Source organism: Echinops telfairi, unplaced genomic scaffold (assembly GCF_000313985.2).
Source record: "Echinops telfairi isolate 266 unplaced genomic scaffold, ASM31398v2 ScPeMD7_2010;HRSCAF=2546, whole genome shotgun sequence".
Classification (NCBI taxonomy): Eukaryota; Metazoa; Chordata; class Mammalia; order Afrosoricida; family Tenrecidae; genus Echinops; species Echinops telfairi.
The window spans coordinates 16,808,482-16,828,526 of NW_022105908.1; the positions used below are offsets into that span (position 1 = coordinate 16,808,482).

The 20,045-nt window shown below is 55.6% G+C and overlaps 1 protein-coding gene across 1 annotated transcript in view; it reads right to left on the reverse strand.

Moving 5' to 3' along the window:
• LOC101641243 (myosin phosphatase Rho interacting protein) overlaps positions 1 to 20,045 on the reverse strand; it is a 125,027-nt gene that overhangs the window by 15,011 nt on the left and 89,971 nt on the right. The window contains exons 14-17 of the mRNA XM_045293306.1: positions 15,791 to 15,900; positions 11,615 to 12,197; positions 8,357 to 8,473; positions 2,161 to 5,808 (exon numbers count right to left, since the gene is read on the reverse strand). Of these exons, the coding sequence (XP_045149241.1) occupies positions 2,161 to 5,808; positions 8,357 to 8,473; positions 11,615 to 12,197; positions 15,791 to 15,900 (4,458 nt within the window). The remainder of the gene's footprint in view (positions 1 to 2,160; positions 5,809 to 8,356; positions 8,474 to 11,614; positions 12,198 to 15,790; positions 15,901 to 20,045) is intronic.

Genomic DNA, 20,045 nt, shown 5'->3' on the forward strand with positions numbered 1-20,045 from the left:
CCCCACCCCCCAACCAGGAGCCCTTTCCCGGCTCCTTCCCTCAGCACTTCAAACTTCACTGCAACAGATTTGCTAGCCAGCCAAGCGGACATCTCCTTTCCCAAGGCTTTCTCAGCACGGTCCACCCTGTCCACGGCTCTGGGCCACATCTCTAGTTTCGCAGCTAACACAGTTGGTAGGCTTTGCGATTCTGACTTTGGTTTGTTTCAATGCTTCACAAAATTTGAAGGTAAGGGTCAAAATTCTAACAAAGCCTCTGAGGTTATCTTTAAAAGACCCAATTGCTTCCTTGGAGATTGTATAAGCTAATGAATGAGTAAATTTATCAATTTACCCCTGTGATCAACAAAATGCCCAGCAACACCCCCCTCCCTGCGCCTTGGAGCAGAAGCGCCCCCTGTGGCCATGGGTGTGGGCAGGCACCAGAGCAAGGCTTGCTTCCCTGACTGGGAGGGAAACCCACAGGACGACAGAGTGACTGGTAACCAGCTGGGCATTCCTGGACTGTTAGTTACAAAGACGGTTAAGCGATACATGTTCCTCTCTAGGGGGAATCATGCAAACACCCAAGGGGCTGGGGACAGAGACAGCTTGCTTTAGTGAACACCCCCCTCAGTGTACAGCTTTTCTGTTCTCATGTCTGCCAACTGGCAGGCCGATATCTGTAGAATGGGCCTCCGCTGTGCCGGGAGGAGGGAGTCTTCTCATTCTGGAGGAGGCCCTGTGGGACGCGGAACCGAAGCACATGCGAACACAGCCTGGGACACAGCCGGGGGCTCTTTGAGGAGGAAGCCTAGGATAGGGGCTCAGGCCACTGCCAGGGTGTGCGAGAACTTACCCTGACGCAGCTTACATTTGAGTTTAGTACCACAGGGCTCATCCCACATGCTTTGACCCTGCGGCTCCATTCATGGCTGGCTCAGAGAAAGAGCAAGTCCCTGCCTGTCCGGTCAAACTGGCTATCATGGCGGCGGGGGGTGGGTGGGAGGTTAATTACTGAACTTTTCTCCCAGAGCTGGAGGTGTGTGTAGCTGGGAAGCAACCCGGCAGTTTGCTGAACAGCGTGTTACTGCTGGGTATGGCAGTGGCAATGGTGCAGAAACTGTCTGTGAATCAGGATCTTGTAAGCGCTAGGGAGAATGGTAACCACGGCCTGGCCTGCGGGCGCCCAGGCGGGGTGAGGCACCATCTCCCTGAAGAGGGCGGGAGAGGGAGTGCACTGTTGAGTCTCAGGTACGAAAAGACCTTGTGCGAACAGTGCCAGGACAGCCGGGTGCCCACTCAGAAAGAGCCCCCGGATCTTATCGCTTGGTTTGGCACGATTCTGCCCTCCCAACAGCTCCCATGCATGTGGGTGTCTGGGGGCAATGAGATGGTGAGAGGCCCTACATCCCATGTGGCCCAATCCCCTGAGGGCCCAGGAGGGCCATTCCTGAGTGCCCGGGCCAAAGATGCTATGTGAGAGGAGGCCAGTCTCCAGGACGGGGCTTTTCCTGGCTCCTGAAGTGGAAGAAAGGCAGCTTTAAGCTGTGCTGGGTGCTCTCTTCTCCTTGGGCAGAGTCCCTGAATTTAGCTTCCGCATGGCGCTGTGATGGTGAGTGGCCTTTCAGACCAGTGAGCAGAATCAGGAAAGGGCCTCTGCGGGAGCCCCTGGCCACGTCTCCCTGGTCCTTTGCTGGCTCTGTCCCTGTGGGCTTGAGGGTCCCCCTTGGGCCTGTGTTTTAGCTGGAGTTTTGGGGGAGGTGGGCAGGATGAGGCAGGGGACCTGGAAGGGGACTTGCAGGGACTGCTCTGAGGGCCCAGCTCTGCCATGGGAAAGAACAGCAAAGTCCCCCTAGGCAGAAGGAAAGGTACCCGTGAGTGGGTGAGAAGCAGTGAGGAAGACTGATGGGTTGGGTTTTGATTTCTGCCTCTCTCCTCTCCCTCTGGGTGATGGGCAACAGGAGGCCGGGCCACTGGCCCAGGCAAGCCTGGAGCTCCTGCTGAGGTCAGTGGGGAGCAGAGGCAGCAAACAGAACTTCAACACAGTTCTGTCTGGATAGGAATCAGCACCAAGGAGCCCCACTCAGCTCCCCCGGGTAGCCCCAGGTGCACGGTATACCACGGGGGAAGGAGGGGAGGGCCATCCCGGCCCGGGCTGAGACTGAAGGGCATTATGACCTTCAGATTCTCCAAGTCTCTCTGGTATTTCTGTCGCAGCACGGCCACGCCGTCCTCCAGGCCCTTGTGTTCCAGCTCCTCTCGCACGGCGTCAGTCTTCGCCTCCAGCTCCTGGACACGCCTGTGAAGGCCGGCTGCAGACTCAGCCACCCCTTCGGCCTGACCGGCTGGCCAGCTGGGGCCCCGTGGAGATGGCCTGCTTGCGGGGTCGGGGCGCTGCTGCTGGCACTGGCTGAGGGTTCCCTTCAGGCGCTGCAGGTTCTGGGAGTAGTGCTCCTGCAGTGCCCGCAGCTCCTCTGCGTGGATGCCCTGCAGTTCTTCCATCTTGCGCTGGAACCTGGCCTCCAGGCTCTGCATCTGCTCCACGTGGCTTTGCTCGAGGTCCTGCCGGTGGTTGGCGGAGGCGGCCTGCAGGGTGGGCTCTGCTGGGCCCAGCTGCTCCACTACGCCCAGCAGCTCCTCCTCCGGCCGTCCCTCCATGGCCTCCAGACAGAGCTGCTGGTGGCCTAGTTGGGTGACCCTCGCGGTGAGCTCTGCATTTTCCCTCTCAATGATGGTAATCACTTCCAGGTATTCGCTCTTCTGTTTCCTGAGAAGCTCCCTGTACTCTTCTCTCAGGGCCCCGAGAGCTTGCAAGTGCTCCTGGCAGGGGGAGGCGCGGCTCTGCCACGAATCCTTGTACGACTGGAGCTCCCTCTCATACTCCAGCCTAATTTTGCAGGCTGCATAACACACCTGAGCCTGGACAATGGCATCCTGCACCAATAATGACGAGTACTGGCCCAGGCCTCCCACACAAGCGCTGTAGGAGAGGGCCTGGGAGGCCCGGAGGAGCTGCTGGCAGCTGCTGAGCGACTCCACTGGTGGGAGGCAGGTAAGAGCAGTCGCTATCTCCCCCAGGATGTGGGCCTTGGCTTTAAGCTGCTGGGCAAGTTCTTCCTGCACGGCCACCAGGGTGCCAGGGCCCTGGCGGAGCACCTGACAGGGCTCTGGGGAGCCTCTGGGGTCTCCACTCAGCATTTCCCCCATGGGGCTCAAGTTCCAGGGCTGCAGAATGCCTTCACCAGCACCTGCTTCAAGTCCAAGGGCTTCTGACGCCTGCTGCATCACTCTGTCAAAATCTGGGGTGCGGTAGGCACCCAGGATCTCATGTAGCGTGTACCTGAGCCGATGCAGGGCCGCCGTGGCACTGTGCAGGTTTTCCTGGACACTGCTCAGCCTGTGGTGAAATGATTCCCTCACAGACTGGGCGGCAAAGCTCAGCTCTGCCCTGACAAGGGTGGCATCTGCCACGGTGGGGCCAAGGGCAGGCAGGAGGCCCTGCCTCCACCCCCGGTCATTGGCATAGCCCACCTCACATCCTAATGTCCCCAGGTGCTGGCTCAGCGATTCCACCTGGCCCCAGAATTCCCCTTCCACCAGCAGCTTCTTGGCTAGGCTATCTGCTAATGGCCCAGGACAAGCTGTTGTGCGTTCGGACTCCAGGGGCAGCCCTTCGGACTGAGAGATCTCTTGGAGGACACAGGAGATGTCCGAGGTGGTATTTCTCAAAGAGTCTGCAATCTGATTTATCAGCGAGGCTTCCAGAGTGATCCGCTCTGAGAGGAGCTTCAGCTGTTCCTGTTCATTCACCTCAGGCAGCCAGGGCTGCCCACCTGGTGGGCGGCTCCCGTCCTCCTGCAGAGCGGGGCCTGGGCTGTCTGTGGGAGCTGGCGGCAACTGCAGGGCCTGGATAGCATCCGCCAGTGTGCTCTCCATGCTGGCCAGCGAGGCGGAGGGGGCGGCGGCGGCGGCACACTCCTCCTGGTTTGTCCTCAGCAGGGCCCTCAGCTGCTCCCGGCAGTCCTCTAAACAGGTCAGGGCCCGGCTGTTTGTCACCCGGAAGCTCCCGAGCTCCCTAGCATGGCTCTCTGTGCATGCAGCCCTCCCTTGCCTCTCCTGCTCCAGTTGGGAAGCCAGGGCACCGGCCTGGGCAAGGCTGGCCCGGAGCTGCTCTCGGAGCTGGGCCTCAGTGCCAGCCCACTGGTGGTGCAGGGTCATCAGGGCCTCCTGATCGCGGCCCCGCTGGCTCTCCAGCCGGAGAGTCACATCCTTGAGCTTCTCCTCTGTGATGTACAGCTTGGTCTCCAGGGAGTGGATGACAGAGAGGTAGCTGTCTGCGTTGCTGGGCCCAGCGGCAGGCTCAGAAGACATACTCTCCTCCGAGAGCGAGCGGTCCTGGCTGGTGTCAGAGGACGTGCTGCCAGTCCAGGTCTTCTCCGACCCATCGAGGTGGATGTACTTTTGGCACTGGATGGTGGAGAACCGGATTCTTTGCCGTTTACTGCCAGGTGTCCCTGACTCAGGCCTGGGTACATCCCCACCAGCCTCCCCCAGACCAGTCCCCGGGTCCTTGTCCTTCGGCCTCGTGTGTGGGATGTCCAGAGGTGCCCCAGCAACCGGCCCCATCTGGGCAAGGCTGCCACTGTCTGTTCCCAGAGTGGCAGGAAGTTCCTCGGCACTCGGTGAAGACTCATTCACCAGCTTCCTGAGCATCTCCTCCTTTGCCTGCAGCTTCATCTCCGTCTCCTCCAAGCTGCTGCCCAAGGCCACCATCTTCACCAAGGCCTCATTGAGGTCCTGCTCCTTCCTGTCCAGGACTCTCTGGTGCAGCTCCTTGATGCGTCCCAGCTCCTCCTCCCTCTCCCGCAGCAGCGCGTGCATGCGCTGGAGCTGCCCAGACACCTCCCCAAAGGAGTGCTCCAGGTTGAGGTAGTCAGCCTCCTTTCCCTGCAGCTGGGCCTGCAGCGCAGCAACGTCCCCGTCCGACATGGCAACCCGGGCCACCAGCTCTTGGAAGCGCTGTCTGAGGAGGTGGCACTCGTCTTGGAGGCCCTGCACGTGCTCGGCGAGCTCCTGGATGCTGGCCTCCTTCCGCGCCAGCTGCTCCTCCAACTGGTGCACACGCTCACTGCCTTCCAGCGTGGCGCTCAGCTTCTCCTTCTGCAGGAGCTCCACCTGCTGCTCGCGCTCCCGCAGCTGGTCCTCATAGGCACTGGCCCTGTCCTCCACCTCCTTCAGGCTCTTCAGCAGCACCTGCTTCTCCTTTTCGCAGCTCTCCAGCAGCAGCTCGTAGTTTCTCTGCAGCTTCTCCTCCATCAGCCTCTGGGCCTGCTCACTGGCGCCAAGCTGCTGGCTGAGGTCGGCAATGCGCTCCTGAAGCCTCTGTACCTCCCTCTGCCGGTCCCTCTGCAGTGCCTGCTGGGTCTCCAGGTCCCGCAGCTCCTGCATCTTCTCGAGCAGCAGGGCCTCTGCGCTCTTGAGCTTCTGCTCACTGGCCTTGAGCTGCCCGCTCAAGGCGGCCTCGCTGTGCTGCCACTCCTCCAGCTGCTCGTGGACCTTGTCCTTCTCCAGTTTCAGGTCGCTCTTGAGCTTGGCCAGTGCCTGCTCCTTGATGGCCAGCTCAGCAGCAGCATTGCTCAGCCTCGCCTGGAGGCTCTGGGCCTCAGCCTCGTGGTGTCGGATCATGTCCTTGGCCTCCCCATAGCTGCGCTTCAGGGCCTGAATCTGCTGACTGACCAGCTCCTGGCGCTGGCACTGGGCATCCAGTTCGCTTTGGAGATCTTGGTTGACTTTATGGAGCCTCTGCCAGGCGCCGGGCACTTCAGTCTTAAAAAAACCGATGAGACACTAGGTTAGTAACACTCTGGCCTCTTGGTTCTGAGTGTCACACCTCTGGCCAGGATCACCACGGAAAAGTTCCTGGGGTGGGCTTGGCTTTTCTCCTTGGCACCATATGATATGTATATATATTTTTTCTGTTAAATAATCCAACAAATCATCTTAATTTTTTTTGGAAGTGGTTGCTGTCAGGTGAACAGAGAACATGGACAATAACATCTAAGCAGCTCTAACGGAGTAGCTTCTAGGAGAACTAGACCAAACAGAACGGAATGGTGGAGCACACGGATAAGCAAAACGAGGACCTGAGCACATGAGGCGGTGGGGAGGACGACACGAGGGGAGAAGCGGAGAACCTGCATCTGTTTGTTTGTTTTGCAAAACAAAAGTACCCAGTTCTAGACAACCAGTCCTTGAGAAGTGCAGGGTGCCAGGTGCAGGCGCGTGGGGCCACTTCCTTCCACGGTGGAGGAGAAGGAAGGAAGGTGACTGCTGGGAGATGTCAGTGTGATGACACCGGAACATTTCCCTTGGGAAGTGTCCAATCCTACCGTAACAGGAAGATTTAATCTCTACCTGTAACAAGACAAATGTGAGGGGAGCAAGGGGAGGACCAGGAACCATGGAGTAAAATATAATAATCAACAAAACAAACAAACCTTGGTGGAATTCAAAATAAGAAAGTGAAACATGCGAAAAACAAAACAAAACAAACAAAAAACCCCAAATGAAATAGAACACCCCAAACAGAAAGGCATGCAGAGTGGACAGAACTACTATAACCGAGGTGGGGATGGGGGAACAAAAACATGGACACGGATGCGAGGAACAGCTCAGTCTAAGAACCTGACCTGCCTTGTGGCGGGCGGTTTGCTGGCAGGGAAGCCACAGATGTGACACTCAGTTACAATGCGTTCCACTCCATACTCAATATCCCACCCATGCAAGCCCAAGGCCCCCCGCACCACCTCCCCGCACAGGTCAGTGCTGTGCCCACCCTGTGCACAGGACTCCTCCTGGCAGCTGGCTTTTGGTCATAAGCATTGCCAAAGCTCAGAGGGTGGTCACACCCGACCAGGTGCACAGCTTCCTGGGCCATGATGCAGACCAGTTTCCTGGTCAGGCTTCAGTGTGGGTTCAGGTCCTTGACCAAGCAGCCCCTCACACTAGCAATGTGCAATGCCTGCTGCTACCCTCCCACCACTCGGCAAGAGGGCATTGGGCATGGCAATAGGTCACAGGGGGTTCAAGGGACAAGGGTCTAGGGCCAGAACCAAAGCTGGGGCAGAAAGAAATGGGAGAACCAATTGAAGACGAAGGAAAAACATCACGGAAAGGAAAGAGTGGGGAGAAGGCGCAAGGGCTGACTCTGTACCCAGGGAGGCTGAGAGCCAGCTGTCCCACTTTGGACTGAGGAGGGCAGGCCCCTGTCAGCCAGCAACCCTGACCACTGGGCTGTGCTGACCTAGGCAGGAGGCTGGCCTCTGGGGGAGGGCATGTACTCACCTCTTCTGCTTAGTGGCAGGGCTAGCATTTGAACTTCGAATTCTGGATCAAGTCATGTGCTTTTCCTGAGAATCTGAGTTGTCTGGCATGTAACCAGGTCTGTATCCTCCCAGTATCTGCTTCTGCTGCCTCTGATCTTTCCTCTCCACCCATTTCTCGCTGGCCTCTGCCTATTATCAGCAACACTCAGGCAACAGGAGCTCTGCTCCCACTGTTGCTGGCACATGGAGTGCCTGAAGCCCTGTCGGACAGGTGACCCCGCTAGTGCCACGGCACTAGGACCCTCGGTGTACTTCTCTGGGCTGAGCGGCTGGAAGTCTTACTAGAAAGGCAGGCTGGAGTGGGGACCTGGGGCTTCCCAGGGCTGGGCCTGTTGGCCTCCCTGTCGGCGGATGTGTATAAAGGCTGCCCCGGCAGTAAGCAGCCCAAGCCCATCAACACATCACTCCTCCTCAGTCGCAGCAAAGTTCCCCAATCCCTGCTCATGCCACAAGCTGCTCCATCGGAGCATGCCACTGATGGCTGCTGTGGCTCAGACAGCGCCCCTGAGAGGCAGAGGAAGTGGACGCTGTGCCCCAGCGGGCACCCTGCACTGGAACCCACAGACCAGCTAGCTCTTCCACCAGTGTGGGGACTCTTCTCATTCCGGACTGCCCGTCAGAACACAACACGGCTCCCAGGTGCTCCAGCAGGTGTGGCTTTGTTCCGGGGGAGGCTGGTTTCTGGCCAGGGAGTCAGGCTCTGACTCGAGCTCTGCCAACAGGGCCGTTGGGAAAACCATTAGCAGTGGCATCCAAGACCTGGTGCTGAGAAGGCACTGTAGCAGGGCCAGAGCACCAAGCTGATTTGTAGACAAAGGCTCCGGTGGGGCGGCGCGAAGGAAGCCTACAGGAAGCCCCCACTGCACAGAGCCCCTCCTGGGGCCGGGCATGGTGCCACTAAGCCAGACTTTGCACATTCCTACCCAATGGGGTGTAAGTGCCCACACTGATGCCCCCATGTGCCGTGCAGTGCAGTGGTCAGGCCCTACCTGCAGCACGTAGCCCTCCCTCGCACTCTGCTCCCGGCCTAGCGCCATGCGCAGCTGGTCCTGGAGAAGCCGGTTCTGCTCCAGCAGTTCAGAAGCCTCTTTCTGGCTCTGTTCCAACTGTGGGCAAAAAGACACACACTTTAATAACAACAAAGCCACAATCATAATGAAGGCAGATGAAAACGACTGGTGGGAACCCGTCCCTGGCTGGGATATGGCACGTAGTGACCCTCCTCCTGGTCTCCCACGTGGCTAGGGACATTTGGAGTCTCCAGTTTCAGGAGATGGGCTGACCTAGCCCTCAACCACTCAGGTCCAACCCACACAAACTTGTGAGTTATGCCTGGTGGCGGTGGGAACATGAGGCCTGGCTCGTCCTTCCCGTTCCTGGCAGACCTAGGATCTTGCATTAGCCCCACACCTGCTTGTGTCCCTGAAGAGGAGCTGCCCGCCCACCATGCAAGTCTTCCTGGGGGTGACTAGACGTGCAAGAGGTGATACAGACAGACAATGGATTCCTACTCCACTGTAAACACAAATGAAGCCTCAAACATGCTGTGACTTGGATGAACCCTGAACACATTGTGTTCAACACAACGAGTCCGTGTTTAACAGACACACACTACTTGAGTTCACTGATACGAAATAGGCACACACAAAGAAAAGACAGGCTACTGGTGGCCTCCTGGGCCTGTGCTCACAGTGCTGAGTGGCTGGAGAAGGAGAGCAGGAGTGGTTGGAGGGGAACCAGTGTCTCTGCAGTAGGCCTGGGGACACTTGGTCAATGTTGTTTGTGGGTGTTTTTATCACTCCCCTCCGCCCCCCCAGGCCTGCTGGCTCCCTTCTGGGGAAGGTGTGCCGTTCTGTGGGTGAGTCTGGACTCTGCTCTGACATCAGGAGAGACAGATCCCACATAAAGATCTGCCTGCCAAGGGGCTCCCTCACCGGCGGTATGAACCCAGTGAGCAGGCAGCTACTTTACCCTCTTCCTGCGTCTGAGGGCGGTGAATTCTTCTATCACCCACCTTCCCCTTCCTGGGTGTTTGCAAAGTGTGTGTGAGTGTGCGTGAGTGTAACCTTGGCAGTCAGGAGCTGGAAACTCCTCGGTGGGGAGGGCTCAGAAGGCATGGCGTGCTTGCTATCAAGGTCCCCTGACTGGTAAACACTGGAGACGCAGCAGCACTCCAAATAAAGAACAGAGCCCAGGCTGCAGGGTCGATTCTGAGCGGCCTACAGAACAGAGCATGATGCCCCGGGACGTCCAAGGTTAGATCTTTATGGGGTAGACAGCTACATTTCCCCCGAGAGGCAGCTCGTGGGTTCAAAATGTTGATCTCTGGGTACCAGTTGAGCACATGACCATTATACTGTTGTTGCCAGGGCACTTATGGTGGGCACTTGACAGCCTGATAAAAATCACAGCCTGGGCTTGGTGCCTGGCAGGCTGCTGGCACAGCCCATCCCAACGGCAGAGTGATGTGGGCCTGGGCGGTGTTTCACTGTTCTCTTGCCTTCATTGTTTTGTTAACCTGCGCAGAAAATGGAAAATGGGCGTGTTGGCACTAGCCCCAAGTGTCAGCCTGAAACCTTAATAAGATGAGGAGTGGGCCAGTGGCAATCCCCCCTTCTCTCATGGCTGCACACACACTTCGGTGACTTGGACCACACTGTCTCAAGTTCTCACCCTCCAGCTGAGCTTTCTCTCCCTGTTCACATACACTCACTGCCTCCTAAAGTCCCTCTCCGATCTTCCAAATGGCTATTGTTACTCTGACCCCACAGAGTTAAAATAAGCAAACACACACGCTCAAGGGAAACTTGAAAACGAAAAACGGGATTAACTACACTCCTGCTTGGCCTAAAGAAGACTCCAGTGGCTGGGTCTGGTTTAAAGTTTTTAAGATTACCTCAGGGCAACACTTTCAGTCTGGAGTTAATAATCACTTGTAATTCTGTCCCGAATTTCTGCCTTTGGATTGGAATTCTTCTATAGAATCTTAGATCAAATGTTTAGTATTGGAAGCTGGGCACCATCGAGTTCTTCAGATCTCACGGTGAGGGAAGTACTTGTAGTTACATATCCCATACCCCCCAACCCCCCCACCACAAACAAAACACCCAAACTCATTGCACCACGGAGTCAATTCTGACTTACTGTGACCCTAAAGAGCACGGCAGCCCTGTCCCTGTGGGTTTCTCAGACCGCTTCGTCGTCGGACTGGAAAGCCATGTCTTTCTCCGTGGAGCAGCTGGGGTTTCAAACTGCTGACCGTGTGGTTAGCAGCCCAACCAGAAACCAATGTGCCAGCAGGGCTCCTCCTACAGCCCCATCCTCCTCCGATTCCTGACTCTCCAGTGTCCTATGTTGCTCCAGGCAAACAGAGAGCAATGGTGCCTTGGGATGGCCAAGTGCAAACACTCCTGAGCCAGGCCACACAATGAACGAGAAGGTACAACAGAAGCACTCGACACGCTCCGAGGTACAGGGGCAAATCTTTGACTTTAGTTACATAAAAGAGTGCATTTAAAATATGTTGCTAATAACCATGCCTCTGGCTTTCATAGCAATGATCACGTGTAGCTCCCAGACCATGGAGTCTCTGTGAACTTGTATGGATTGAGTTCCAGATTATTTTAAAGCACGGACTTGGTATGTCACACGTGTACGAGGCTACTTATTCATTCTGTACCTTACCGCCCTAAAGGGGGCTCAAGAGGAGTTAGCCCCAGGGGTAGTCTAATAAAAAACAGATCCAAGCTGGCCTCAGATCAACTGCCAGTGGCACCCACCCATTCTTTACCAGGGTGGTGGGGAATCACCCACCTGGCTTCCATGTCTACTCAGGCTGTCCCTGCATGCTCTGCAGGCCACCTCCCAGACCTTCAGGCCATATCATGACCGCCTGGCTGCTGTCCAGGCCTCCGTCAGTCAGTCCCATCTCTGCTGCCCTGGAGCAGCCCAAACTGGAGTCTGGTCACGTCCCTGTCCGCTTCCACCCTGCGATTGGCCGACAGACCCTGCGCAGTGGCGCAGCACTAGTCTTGTCTAGCTCTACGGAAGCAGGGCCCCTCCTCCTGCCGGCACGCTCTCCTGGGAACTGGCTGGGATGTCTGTGTCCCCTCAGCCCTCAGGCTGCACTGTGAGGATTCGCTGCTGTGTCTGTTTCTCCAGATGCTTGTGTACGCTCCCTGGTGCCATGGTTACACACACGCCAGCAGTGGAGGTGTGCCCAGGCGTGTACCCACCCTCTGTGTTACCTCTTTTTCCAGCAGAGAGGTCAGCTCGTGCGCAGGGAGCCGATCACTTCCATCCTCGAAGGGGGCCAGGTGCAGCGGGGCGATGGGCACTTGCTTCTCTTCCCGCAGGGGTGTGGTTTCCACTTGATGCCAACGCTGCTCAATCTCCACATGGACACTCTGGGTCTTCAGGTCTGAGGTCACGGGCAGCCCCGAGCTCCGGTCCACCTCCATGCGAGAGACGGCATCATCTGCTCCTGGCCCTGGGTCTGCAGTGTCAAGGGCCCCGAAACGTCGGCGGCGCTCCTCCCGGCGCCTGGTGCGCTCCCGTTCCAGTTCCTGCTCCCCTAGGTCTGCCTCGGCACACCCAGACTTCTGGGCATCACAGGGCCTCCTGGCACTGGCCCTCTCTTGGGCCAGGGCTTGCTGGATGGGACGGAACTCGGCCCAGTCAAAGGTCTTGGAGCGCCCCTCGCGCCTCCGCTCCCTCGCACGGCTCCGTCTCTGCTCAGGGTCTGGCTCTCCAAGGCCACCTTCCTGCTTGTCACTTGGCCGAGGGCAGATCTCGAGGGAGCGGCTCTTGTTCTCCTCCTGTGGCAATGAGCTGGCGGGACAAGGAGCACAGTACCTGTTAGAAGCTCAGTTAACAACGATTCCACACTGCACAATGACACAGATGCCCTCGAGGACCTCAGGAGAGCCAGAGAGGGACTGTCCTGCTCACCCCTTAGCCAGCCACCCCATCCTGGAGAGAACTCAAACCTGTCTCTGAGTAGGCAGGGTGATGGGAGAGGAGAAGCCACCAGCTGCCCAGGGTTCCAGTCGGGGGCATGCAGGTGGATGGGGATTCCCTTGTCTGATAGGTGCTACGACGGCTGTGTCATGATGGCCCTGCCGCCCAAAGGCAGACACAGAGCTCTGCGGAGTGCCTGGCCCACACTGCCCAGACCAGGGCTGACGAAGTGCCTTGTAGGCTATGCCGATATGTCCACCACCTGGGCTCCTGGAAAGACTTGGCTTCTTCTGTGGTGTCCCTGTACTGGGCAGTGGTGGCAGCAGGAATGAAAAACAGCCACTTCCTAAGGCCTTTTCTCATAGGTGGGTGGGTGGACCCAAGCAGGTAAGCAGCACGAAGAAATAATGTGTTCAAACTACTCTTGTTGCCGGCATGGAAGATGGGACGGAAGGACTGGCTCAAGGCTCTGGGTGAGCGAGACGGCCCAGCTACCTGGCAGGCTTTATTATGTAGTGCTGGAGGGGACCCCCACCAAGGGAGCCTGAACTGGCAAACACATGGTGGAACCTGGCCCCCAAGCACACTAGGGAGGTGAGGGAGGCCTGGAAAAGGCTTGGGGCACCTGAGGAGGCTTCGGCTGGGCCTTGTCTGCCCAGACCCTGAAGATAGCCTATCTGAGCAGGGTGGGGCAAGGCACTGCTTTGGTGGTGATCTGGCAAGAAGGTTAGGTGCAGATCTGAGGCAGCAGTCTCCAGGCTTCCTGCACTTGAAAGGCTTCAGTAGAACCCAGCCAACTCCAGGCTGGGGAGTGTGGCCCCACCAGAACTCTCAGAGGCAAATGGGGCGAAAGAAAGCAGCTCTGCACCAGAGGTCCAGTCCCAGTTGCCGGCGAAGGTAGACAAAGCGCTTCAGGGCTACGGGGTCTGCAAACCTTCACCCGAGACCATGCACATCTGGAAAACAATGACCAGTGTGTCCCCCAGCTGGCAGCCGTGGCTAGGACACAAAGAGGGACCACCTCCTATGCATGGTCCGCCCAGCAGGGAGAGGCTGCCCTGCTCCTTGAGGAGCCTCCAGCTTCAGAGGCAGAAAGTAGGCAACAAGCCAGCAAGTCTAAGGACAACCGAACAAAGAGGGCGTGCACCTAGATCTTCTGACACGTCTCTGTTTGCAATGCCCTCCTGGGCTCGGACCTTGCAGTACTGAAGAGCGCTTCGCTCCTCAAACAGTAAAGTCCCCGAAGGACAAAGGGCAAGAACCAATGTGGGACATGCACTCTTGGCTTGGTCAATAAATTCTGGTCAAAAAGGTTACTACTGAGCCAAATCTTTGTATGGGATTTGGTCCTGGAAGGTAGGAGGCACATCTCATGCTTCACTGTGATCCCTGGCATCTGCCTAGGGCTTGGATGCCACACCATGTTGAAGAGAAAACAGGAGAGCCAGGGTGGGGCCTCTTCTCTGCACCCACATGTACACAGCATTCCCAGGTCACAGATACACCTGCTCAGCAACATCCCAGGGCTGATGAGCTAGGGTCAGTGTCTGCAGGCAGGAGCCTTGATCCAGTGCACAGAAGAGGAGTGAGAACAAGGCCCGCAGGGCCCCGCCAGACTAGCTGGCCCTTGTGTATTCAGAACCTACCCGGTAAGCCTCTGCTGCTGCCAGCAGCCTTGGCAGGGAAGCCTTCCCTGCACTCCCGTCGCACCCGCCTGCCTCACTGTGCCGACAGACACCCTACAAGAAGGGAGTTCATTGCTTTAAGAATCAAGGATCCTGAAAGGTGGAAAACAGAGTGCTAGTCCTGGTCACAGCCTCCTGGCCTGACTGACTCAGGAACCAGTGAGAAGAACTGAGAAGACATGGACAAATGATGCCAATAAAGATAGGAAAGGATCAAAGAATGAATCCGGTTCCTCAAAAAGTTAACACAGAATTACCATACCAAAACCAAACCCACTGCTGTCGAGTTGGTTCCGACTCAAGATGAGCTGAGCTGACTACAAGACCCACCAACAAAACTACTCCATGGCTCACCAATTCCACTGCTGGTATGTATGCAGTAAAGATATTGGAAGACAGGACTCACACCGTTCACTGCAGCATGTCTAACACTAGATGAAGAATGGAGAACAGTCAGGTCTACAGGCGTCTAATAGCACACGGCTCAGCCATAAAGAGAAATGAAATTCGGATGCATGCAACCACATAGATGAACCTTGAGAACATGTTGCTGAATGAAGCCAGTCAGTCACAGATAAACAAGCAATGTCTGATGCCACTGAACTGAAATACCCAGAAGCAGCAAATGAACAGAATGCAAGCCTATTCGTGGTTCCCTGGCGAGGGAGAAGGGAAGGAGAGTTCCCGTGGAAGGTGATGGGAGGGTCGGGACATGGAGAGTGGCGGTGGGTGCACAACATGAGGAAGGAAGTGAATGTCCCTGAATTCCACAGAAATATTTTCCCACAGTAATAGGAAAGAGGAAAGAATCAATGTGAGATTCCTTTTCTTAATTCTTGTTCAAAGTGGTCTGGAGTCAGTTTGACCAGAGGCAGGGTTTGGAGAACAACCAGCGAGTGGCCACGCCCGGACTTGGACTCCCTGCTGCTGCCCAGCTTCCCGGCTAAGTGCGCAAAGCACTTGAGAGGCTGTGGTGAACGTCAGAGGCTCCTGGCCCCAGGCCAGCAAGCAAGAACACGTGCTGGTCTTCACAGCACCAAAGACACACAAGAAGCATCTCTTCTCTTCTGAAAAGAGGACTAGCACACAGCCAATTGTGAGCGGCAGGCACCAGAGACACAGGAGGGAGCAGTCTTCCAATCAGGGCCTCAGCACCAAGCGCTCCGGTGGCACAGAGATGATACATGGGGGAGGAGCGGCGCTGAGACAATGCGACTGTGTGGCTTCCTGGCCCACATGGGCAGAGACCGAGGCTAAGTGACCACACGGCGGAGAGGTGGAGGCCTGGAGAAGGACTTGGCTGCTGGCTGGGGAGTGGTGCTGCAGGGGACCGATGACTGTCTCCTGTTTGCTGATCTTGGCTTGTGGTGATCTACTGATTTCCTCAAAAACCCCTCCACCCCATCCTTCATGGTGGGGTCAAAAACCATATATGTGAGACAGGGGAAAAGGGGAAAAGGCAGGCTTACAGGAGCCTGTGAGTATCGCCGTTTCAGGGCTGCCAGGACTTAAAGCATCACAGCAGAGAGCCACAAGAACCGACACTGGGTCCAAGCAGAGACCAATAAGCCAGGCTCTGGCAGAATGGTAGGCCGTGCCCAAGGCGCCCCCAGCATGGGCGGAACCAGTGGGCTGGGAAACGGAGGGCTGGCCTGAAGCAGGAAAGCAGGAGGCAGGGGTCGAAGAGGGCCAGCAGGGCAGGGATGAAGGGGACGGGAGAGAAGGAACGTCAGAAAGAACCGCCCCTCCGGAGGGAGGCCAGCCTCGGGCCTGGCTTACCTCGTCACGTCAGGAGCGGTGGTTGGGTGGACATGCTTCATGATGGTCTGGATCCAGTTCCGCCGGATCCCGGATGTCATCGCTGAGAGGGCAAACTCGCCCTCCTTGGTCTGTATAAAAGAAGAGGGTAACCAGTGATTCACCAAATATGCCTGCGGTTCCCAGCCCTGGCAGTCATGTAGGGGCCTGGCTGGGCAAGACAGCCCTTCCAGGAGCGCCACAGGCACGTCAGGTGCCAGCAGGAACAGGGAGAGTGTGCACACCTTAACGGCACTCATTAGCAGCAAGTCAGGAGCTCCTCTATGATAGGCGATGTCAAGTGAGCTCACACTGTGCTGAGGACAAATGAGACGACAGGGTCCTCCCTGAGGCTCACCAAGACGGCACAATACGGTATGTGTGCAACCAGTAGTGGCGAGTGAAGCCTTACAACACAGCCACGTGGCGGTGGGTCTTGCGGTCTGACAAAGCACTGGAAGGTGGGCACAGAAGTAGATGTATGTTCCAGGCAGGGAGCAGTGCGAGGGTCTGCTTCGTGCAACAACGCGGCAAGTTGCGGGGCACACATTTAGTGTGTGGGATAAGGAGAACAGGACCAGTGGGCAGGGACAGTCAGGGCCATGGCAGTTACACGGAGGAAGAGCAGGCAGCTGCGTTGGCAAAGGTCTGGAGCTGCAGAGTGCAGGGTGGCAGCAGCGGTGACAGTAAAAGGGCAGGCCGTGAGGAAGACATGAGGCTGAGTGAGGGCAGAGAAACAGCTCGAGCGCCTCCTGGCCCCAGTGAGGGTGGCCCGGGGTCTTCTGCAGGGGCAGGCAGGGGAAGGGGGGGTGCAGGAGGGGAACAGCTTTGCTTGTGGCTGAGCACGGAGGCTCACAGAGCAGAAAAAGGAGTCAGGGCTGGACTGGCAGCGAAGGTGAGAGTGAGGAGGGTGTGGCCTCAGGCACGGGCTCCATCGGAGGAGGAGCAGGTGGCAGCCACCTTGATGTTGTGTGTCTACAGCCGTGTCTAACACGGCGGCTTCAGTGTTAAGGTCCTGAGGAGGGCTGGGCACAGGACAAAACTGAAGAGAGCTCACCTGCCAGCTGGTGCTGCTCTTACCGCCCTGGAGCCTCTACCAACAGCCCCTTCTTGGCTAGTGTCAACCCCCACCCCCAAGATGAAGGAACCACGCATCGCACTGTGTGAGAAGAGGGTGCAGATGGGCTTGGATGACCTCTGGGTTCTTGGCCAGTGTGTTACTCCGTCCTCGCGTTGTGGACATTAATGGCTCCCCTGGAGGCTCTGAGCGCTCCCCCGTGACCTCCCTGCTCACCTCCAGCCAGGGCTCTTTCCCAGCTCAGATCCCCTTCTCCTCCTCTTCCTGAACGACAACCTCACTCACCTGCTATGGCGGATGACTTCCTCTGCTGCAGGCCCTCACAACCACCCCTTCTTCCTCGCTCCCGCCCCTGCCTCAACATTCCTCTCTCCTCTCCAGCTTCCACAATACACTGCCTCCCGTCTTTGCCCTGTCTGGCTTTTGCACCGTAGCTCCCACGCCCTGAAATCAGACCTGGAGGATCAGGCTGTCTCCGGGCCCTGGGCAGGCAGGAGTTGGAGTGCAGGGCATGATTTTAGGCAGCTGCTGGGATGTGCATGTTTCAGTTGTGAGTCGCCTCATGAGAAAATGACCCATACCACCAAGTGGCAATTTGTTCAGGTCAGGGAGCTGCCCCTGTTAACAGCCCACTTTTCACCCTCAGAATGGCTTCCTAAGGAAACCTACTAGGTTTTTTGTTGTTGTTTTCTTTTTTTGTGTGTGTGTGTGTGGGGGGGGGGGGGCGGGCGGGAAGAAATCTTGGCTGGAGGCCATTTGTCAGTAAACAAGATCTCCTCCAGCCAGCCATGAGACCAAGCCAACAAACCATCTTGGATTATGCCATGGCTATTGGCAAAGGCCACACAGGAGCTCTGCAGCCCTGCGGACCTGGAAGCTGAGCTCCTCATTAGCATTAACACACTGGCTGCAGGCCAGGGCCTGGGTTTCCTCTAAGTCTGGTGTGACAGGTTTTTTGTGCCAACACAGCACTTGTGAGGAGATATGGAGTTTAGCCTGTCAACCAGGTCACAGCTTGATGACCCCCTTAAGAGGTGCGACCAAGATAAATGGCTCTCTGGAGGTTCCCCTCTACCCCCACCCTCATCTTCCTAATGGCGGACAGAATCATGTGATATGGCCACCACCATTGGATGCACAAGTCTTTGGACCCATTGGCCTGTGATCTTCCTGTATTCTGTATCATTGCATGTGACTGCATGAGTCTAAAGAGGACTTAGGGACTAGTATTTGACTTATGGACTTGATCTGGACTGGGCTGGGATGTTTTCATATATACCATATACACTCGAGTATAAGCCGACCCAATTATCAGTCGAGGCACCTAATTTTACCACAGAAACGGCATTAAAAATGTGCTGGAAAACTCGGCTTATACATGAGTATATAGGGTAATTACTTCTTACACATATGAGTGTCACTGGATTTGTTCTCTAGTCAACCTGCCTAACGCACTGTGGTACCAGGAGCAGGGCGCTGGAGAGACAAGTCATGAAGATGGACTGGCTGTCTGTCTGACCTCTCCCTCATGGTAGTTCTTCTTCTTTGGCCAGCCAGAGGTCAGATAGGGTCATGATGTTTACTCGACTGTTTTCTGGAAAGGGTGTGGGAAGTAAGGTTTTGATTCCCAGACATTGTTTTTGGTTATCCCTCTCTGAAAAGGTGAAAAATGAATGTGATAATTGTGAATCTTGAGCTCAGAGGGTGCAATCGCCCCTTGAACTTCTCTGAGGCCATGCCCTGGCCTGATGCAGCCAGAGGCCAAAGGCCTTATTGCATATGAATGGGATAGTTTAAAGAAAGGAATTGAATTGGGCTGTTTTAAGAATGTGTTCAGCATCTGGCTGTATTAGGATTGTACTGATTTTTTCTACTTATTGTTATTCATATAATGTGTGGTAGAAATGATTATTGGGAAATATGAAAATAGACTGTTTGTAAGCCCACTCACTTCAGCCATTAAATTGGATATTTAAATGGGTGTAAGACACACCTGCAAAGAATGCTTGGAAAAGGTAAGCCCTATCCAGTGCCTTGAATGCTCAGGATGTTTGCATTAGAAAAGACTTGCTGAAAGAGCTGTTGGCAGACTGAAGAAAAAAAAAGGAGCCATTTGGCCTTTATGAATTTTGAAGTACAGGTTTGCTCCTGAAGCTAGAAAAAATTGGAGCCATTTAGGAACTCTCCTCTCTAAGAGTGAACATTGAAGGGAACCTGCAGGTAGCCTGAAATGCTTGCTAGGTGATGACCACCTGGATCCACTTATTGAGTGGAAGTGGGAAAATGCAGCAATAGAGAGATGGCTTGAATCTGGCCACTGACACCCGTGAGCCTAGTTCACAGGGACTACAGGAGGAGAGCAGGTTGGCTGGTCTGAAGTTTATAGTTGTGTGGAACCTGAGCCTATGACATGATCCAGCCCAAAGGGAGTAGGACTGTTGAGAACTTGTGAAGCGGCCCGTGGTTGAATTCCAAGGTGGCCCACACTGAGTTGAGCAGACCTGATGAGATGAAGATAAGAATTTTGAGCCTGTGAACTGATGCCTACTGCTGCTGACTTTATGGATGGCCTTTCCTGATTTGACTTTGCTTATGGATGCAGACTTGCAAGGTCCCAACTGGAATGAAGATTCTTCACATCAATGAACATGCCTGTCTCCTCAGAGCACTGGGTTGATAGAAAGGGCAGTAGAGGAATTGGAGACCCAAATTGTGGGGGATAAAGGCATGGAGTGGCTGGTTTACAAATTTGCATGTTTTTTTTTTTTGCTTATTATTATTTTTTAAAAGATCATTCATCGGGGGTTCTTACAACAATCCATACATCCATTGTGTCAAGCATATTTGTACATATGTGGCCTTCATCATTCTCTAAACATTTACTTTCTACTTGAGCCCTTGGTATCAGGCTCCTTTTTTGACCCTCCCTCCCTACCTTGTGACCCCTTGATAAATTATAAGTTATTTTCATATCTTACACTTACCTCTGTCTCTCCCCTCATCTGCTCCCACCAGTCTCATCCCCCCTCCTCTCCCCACTTTCCCCCTACCTTCCTGGTATCTTTACTCCAATTTCTGTTCCTTAAGGGTTTATCTGACCCAGATTCTATGTGTTGTGAGCTCTTAATCTGTACCTGTGTACATGCTCCAGCCTAGTCT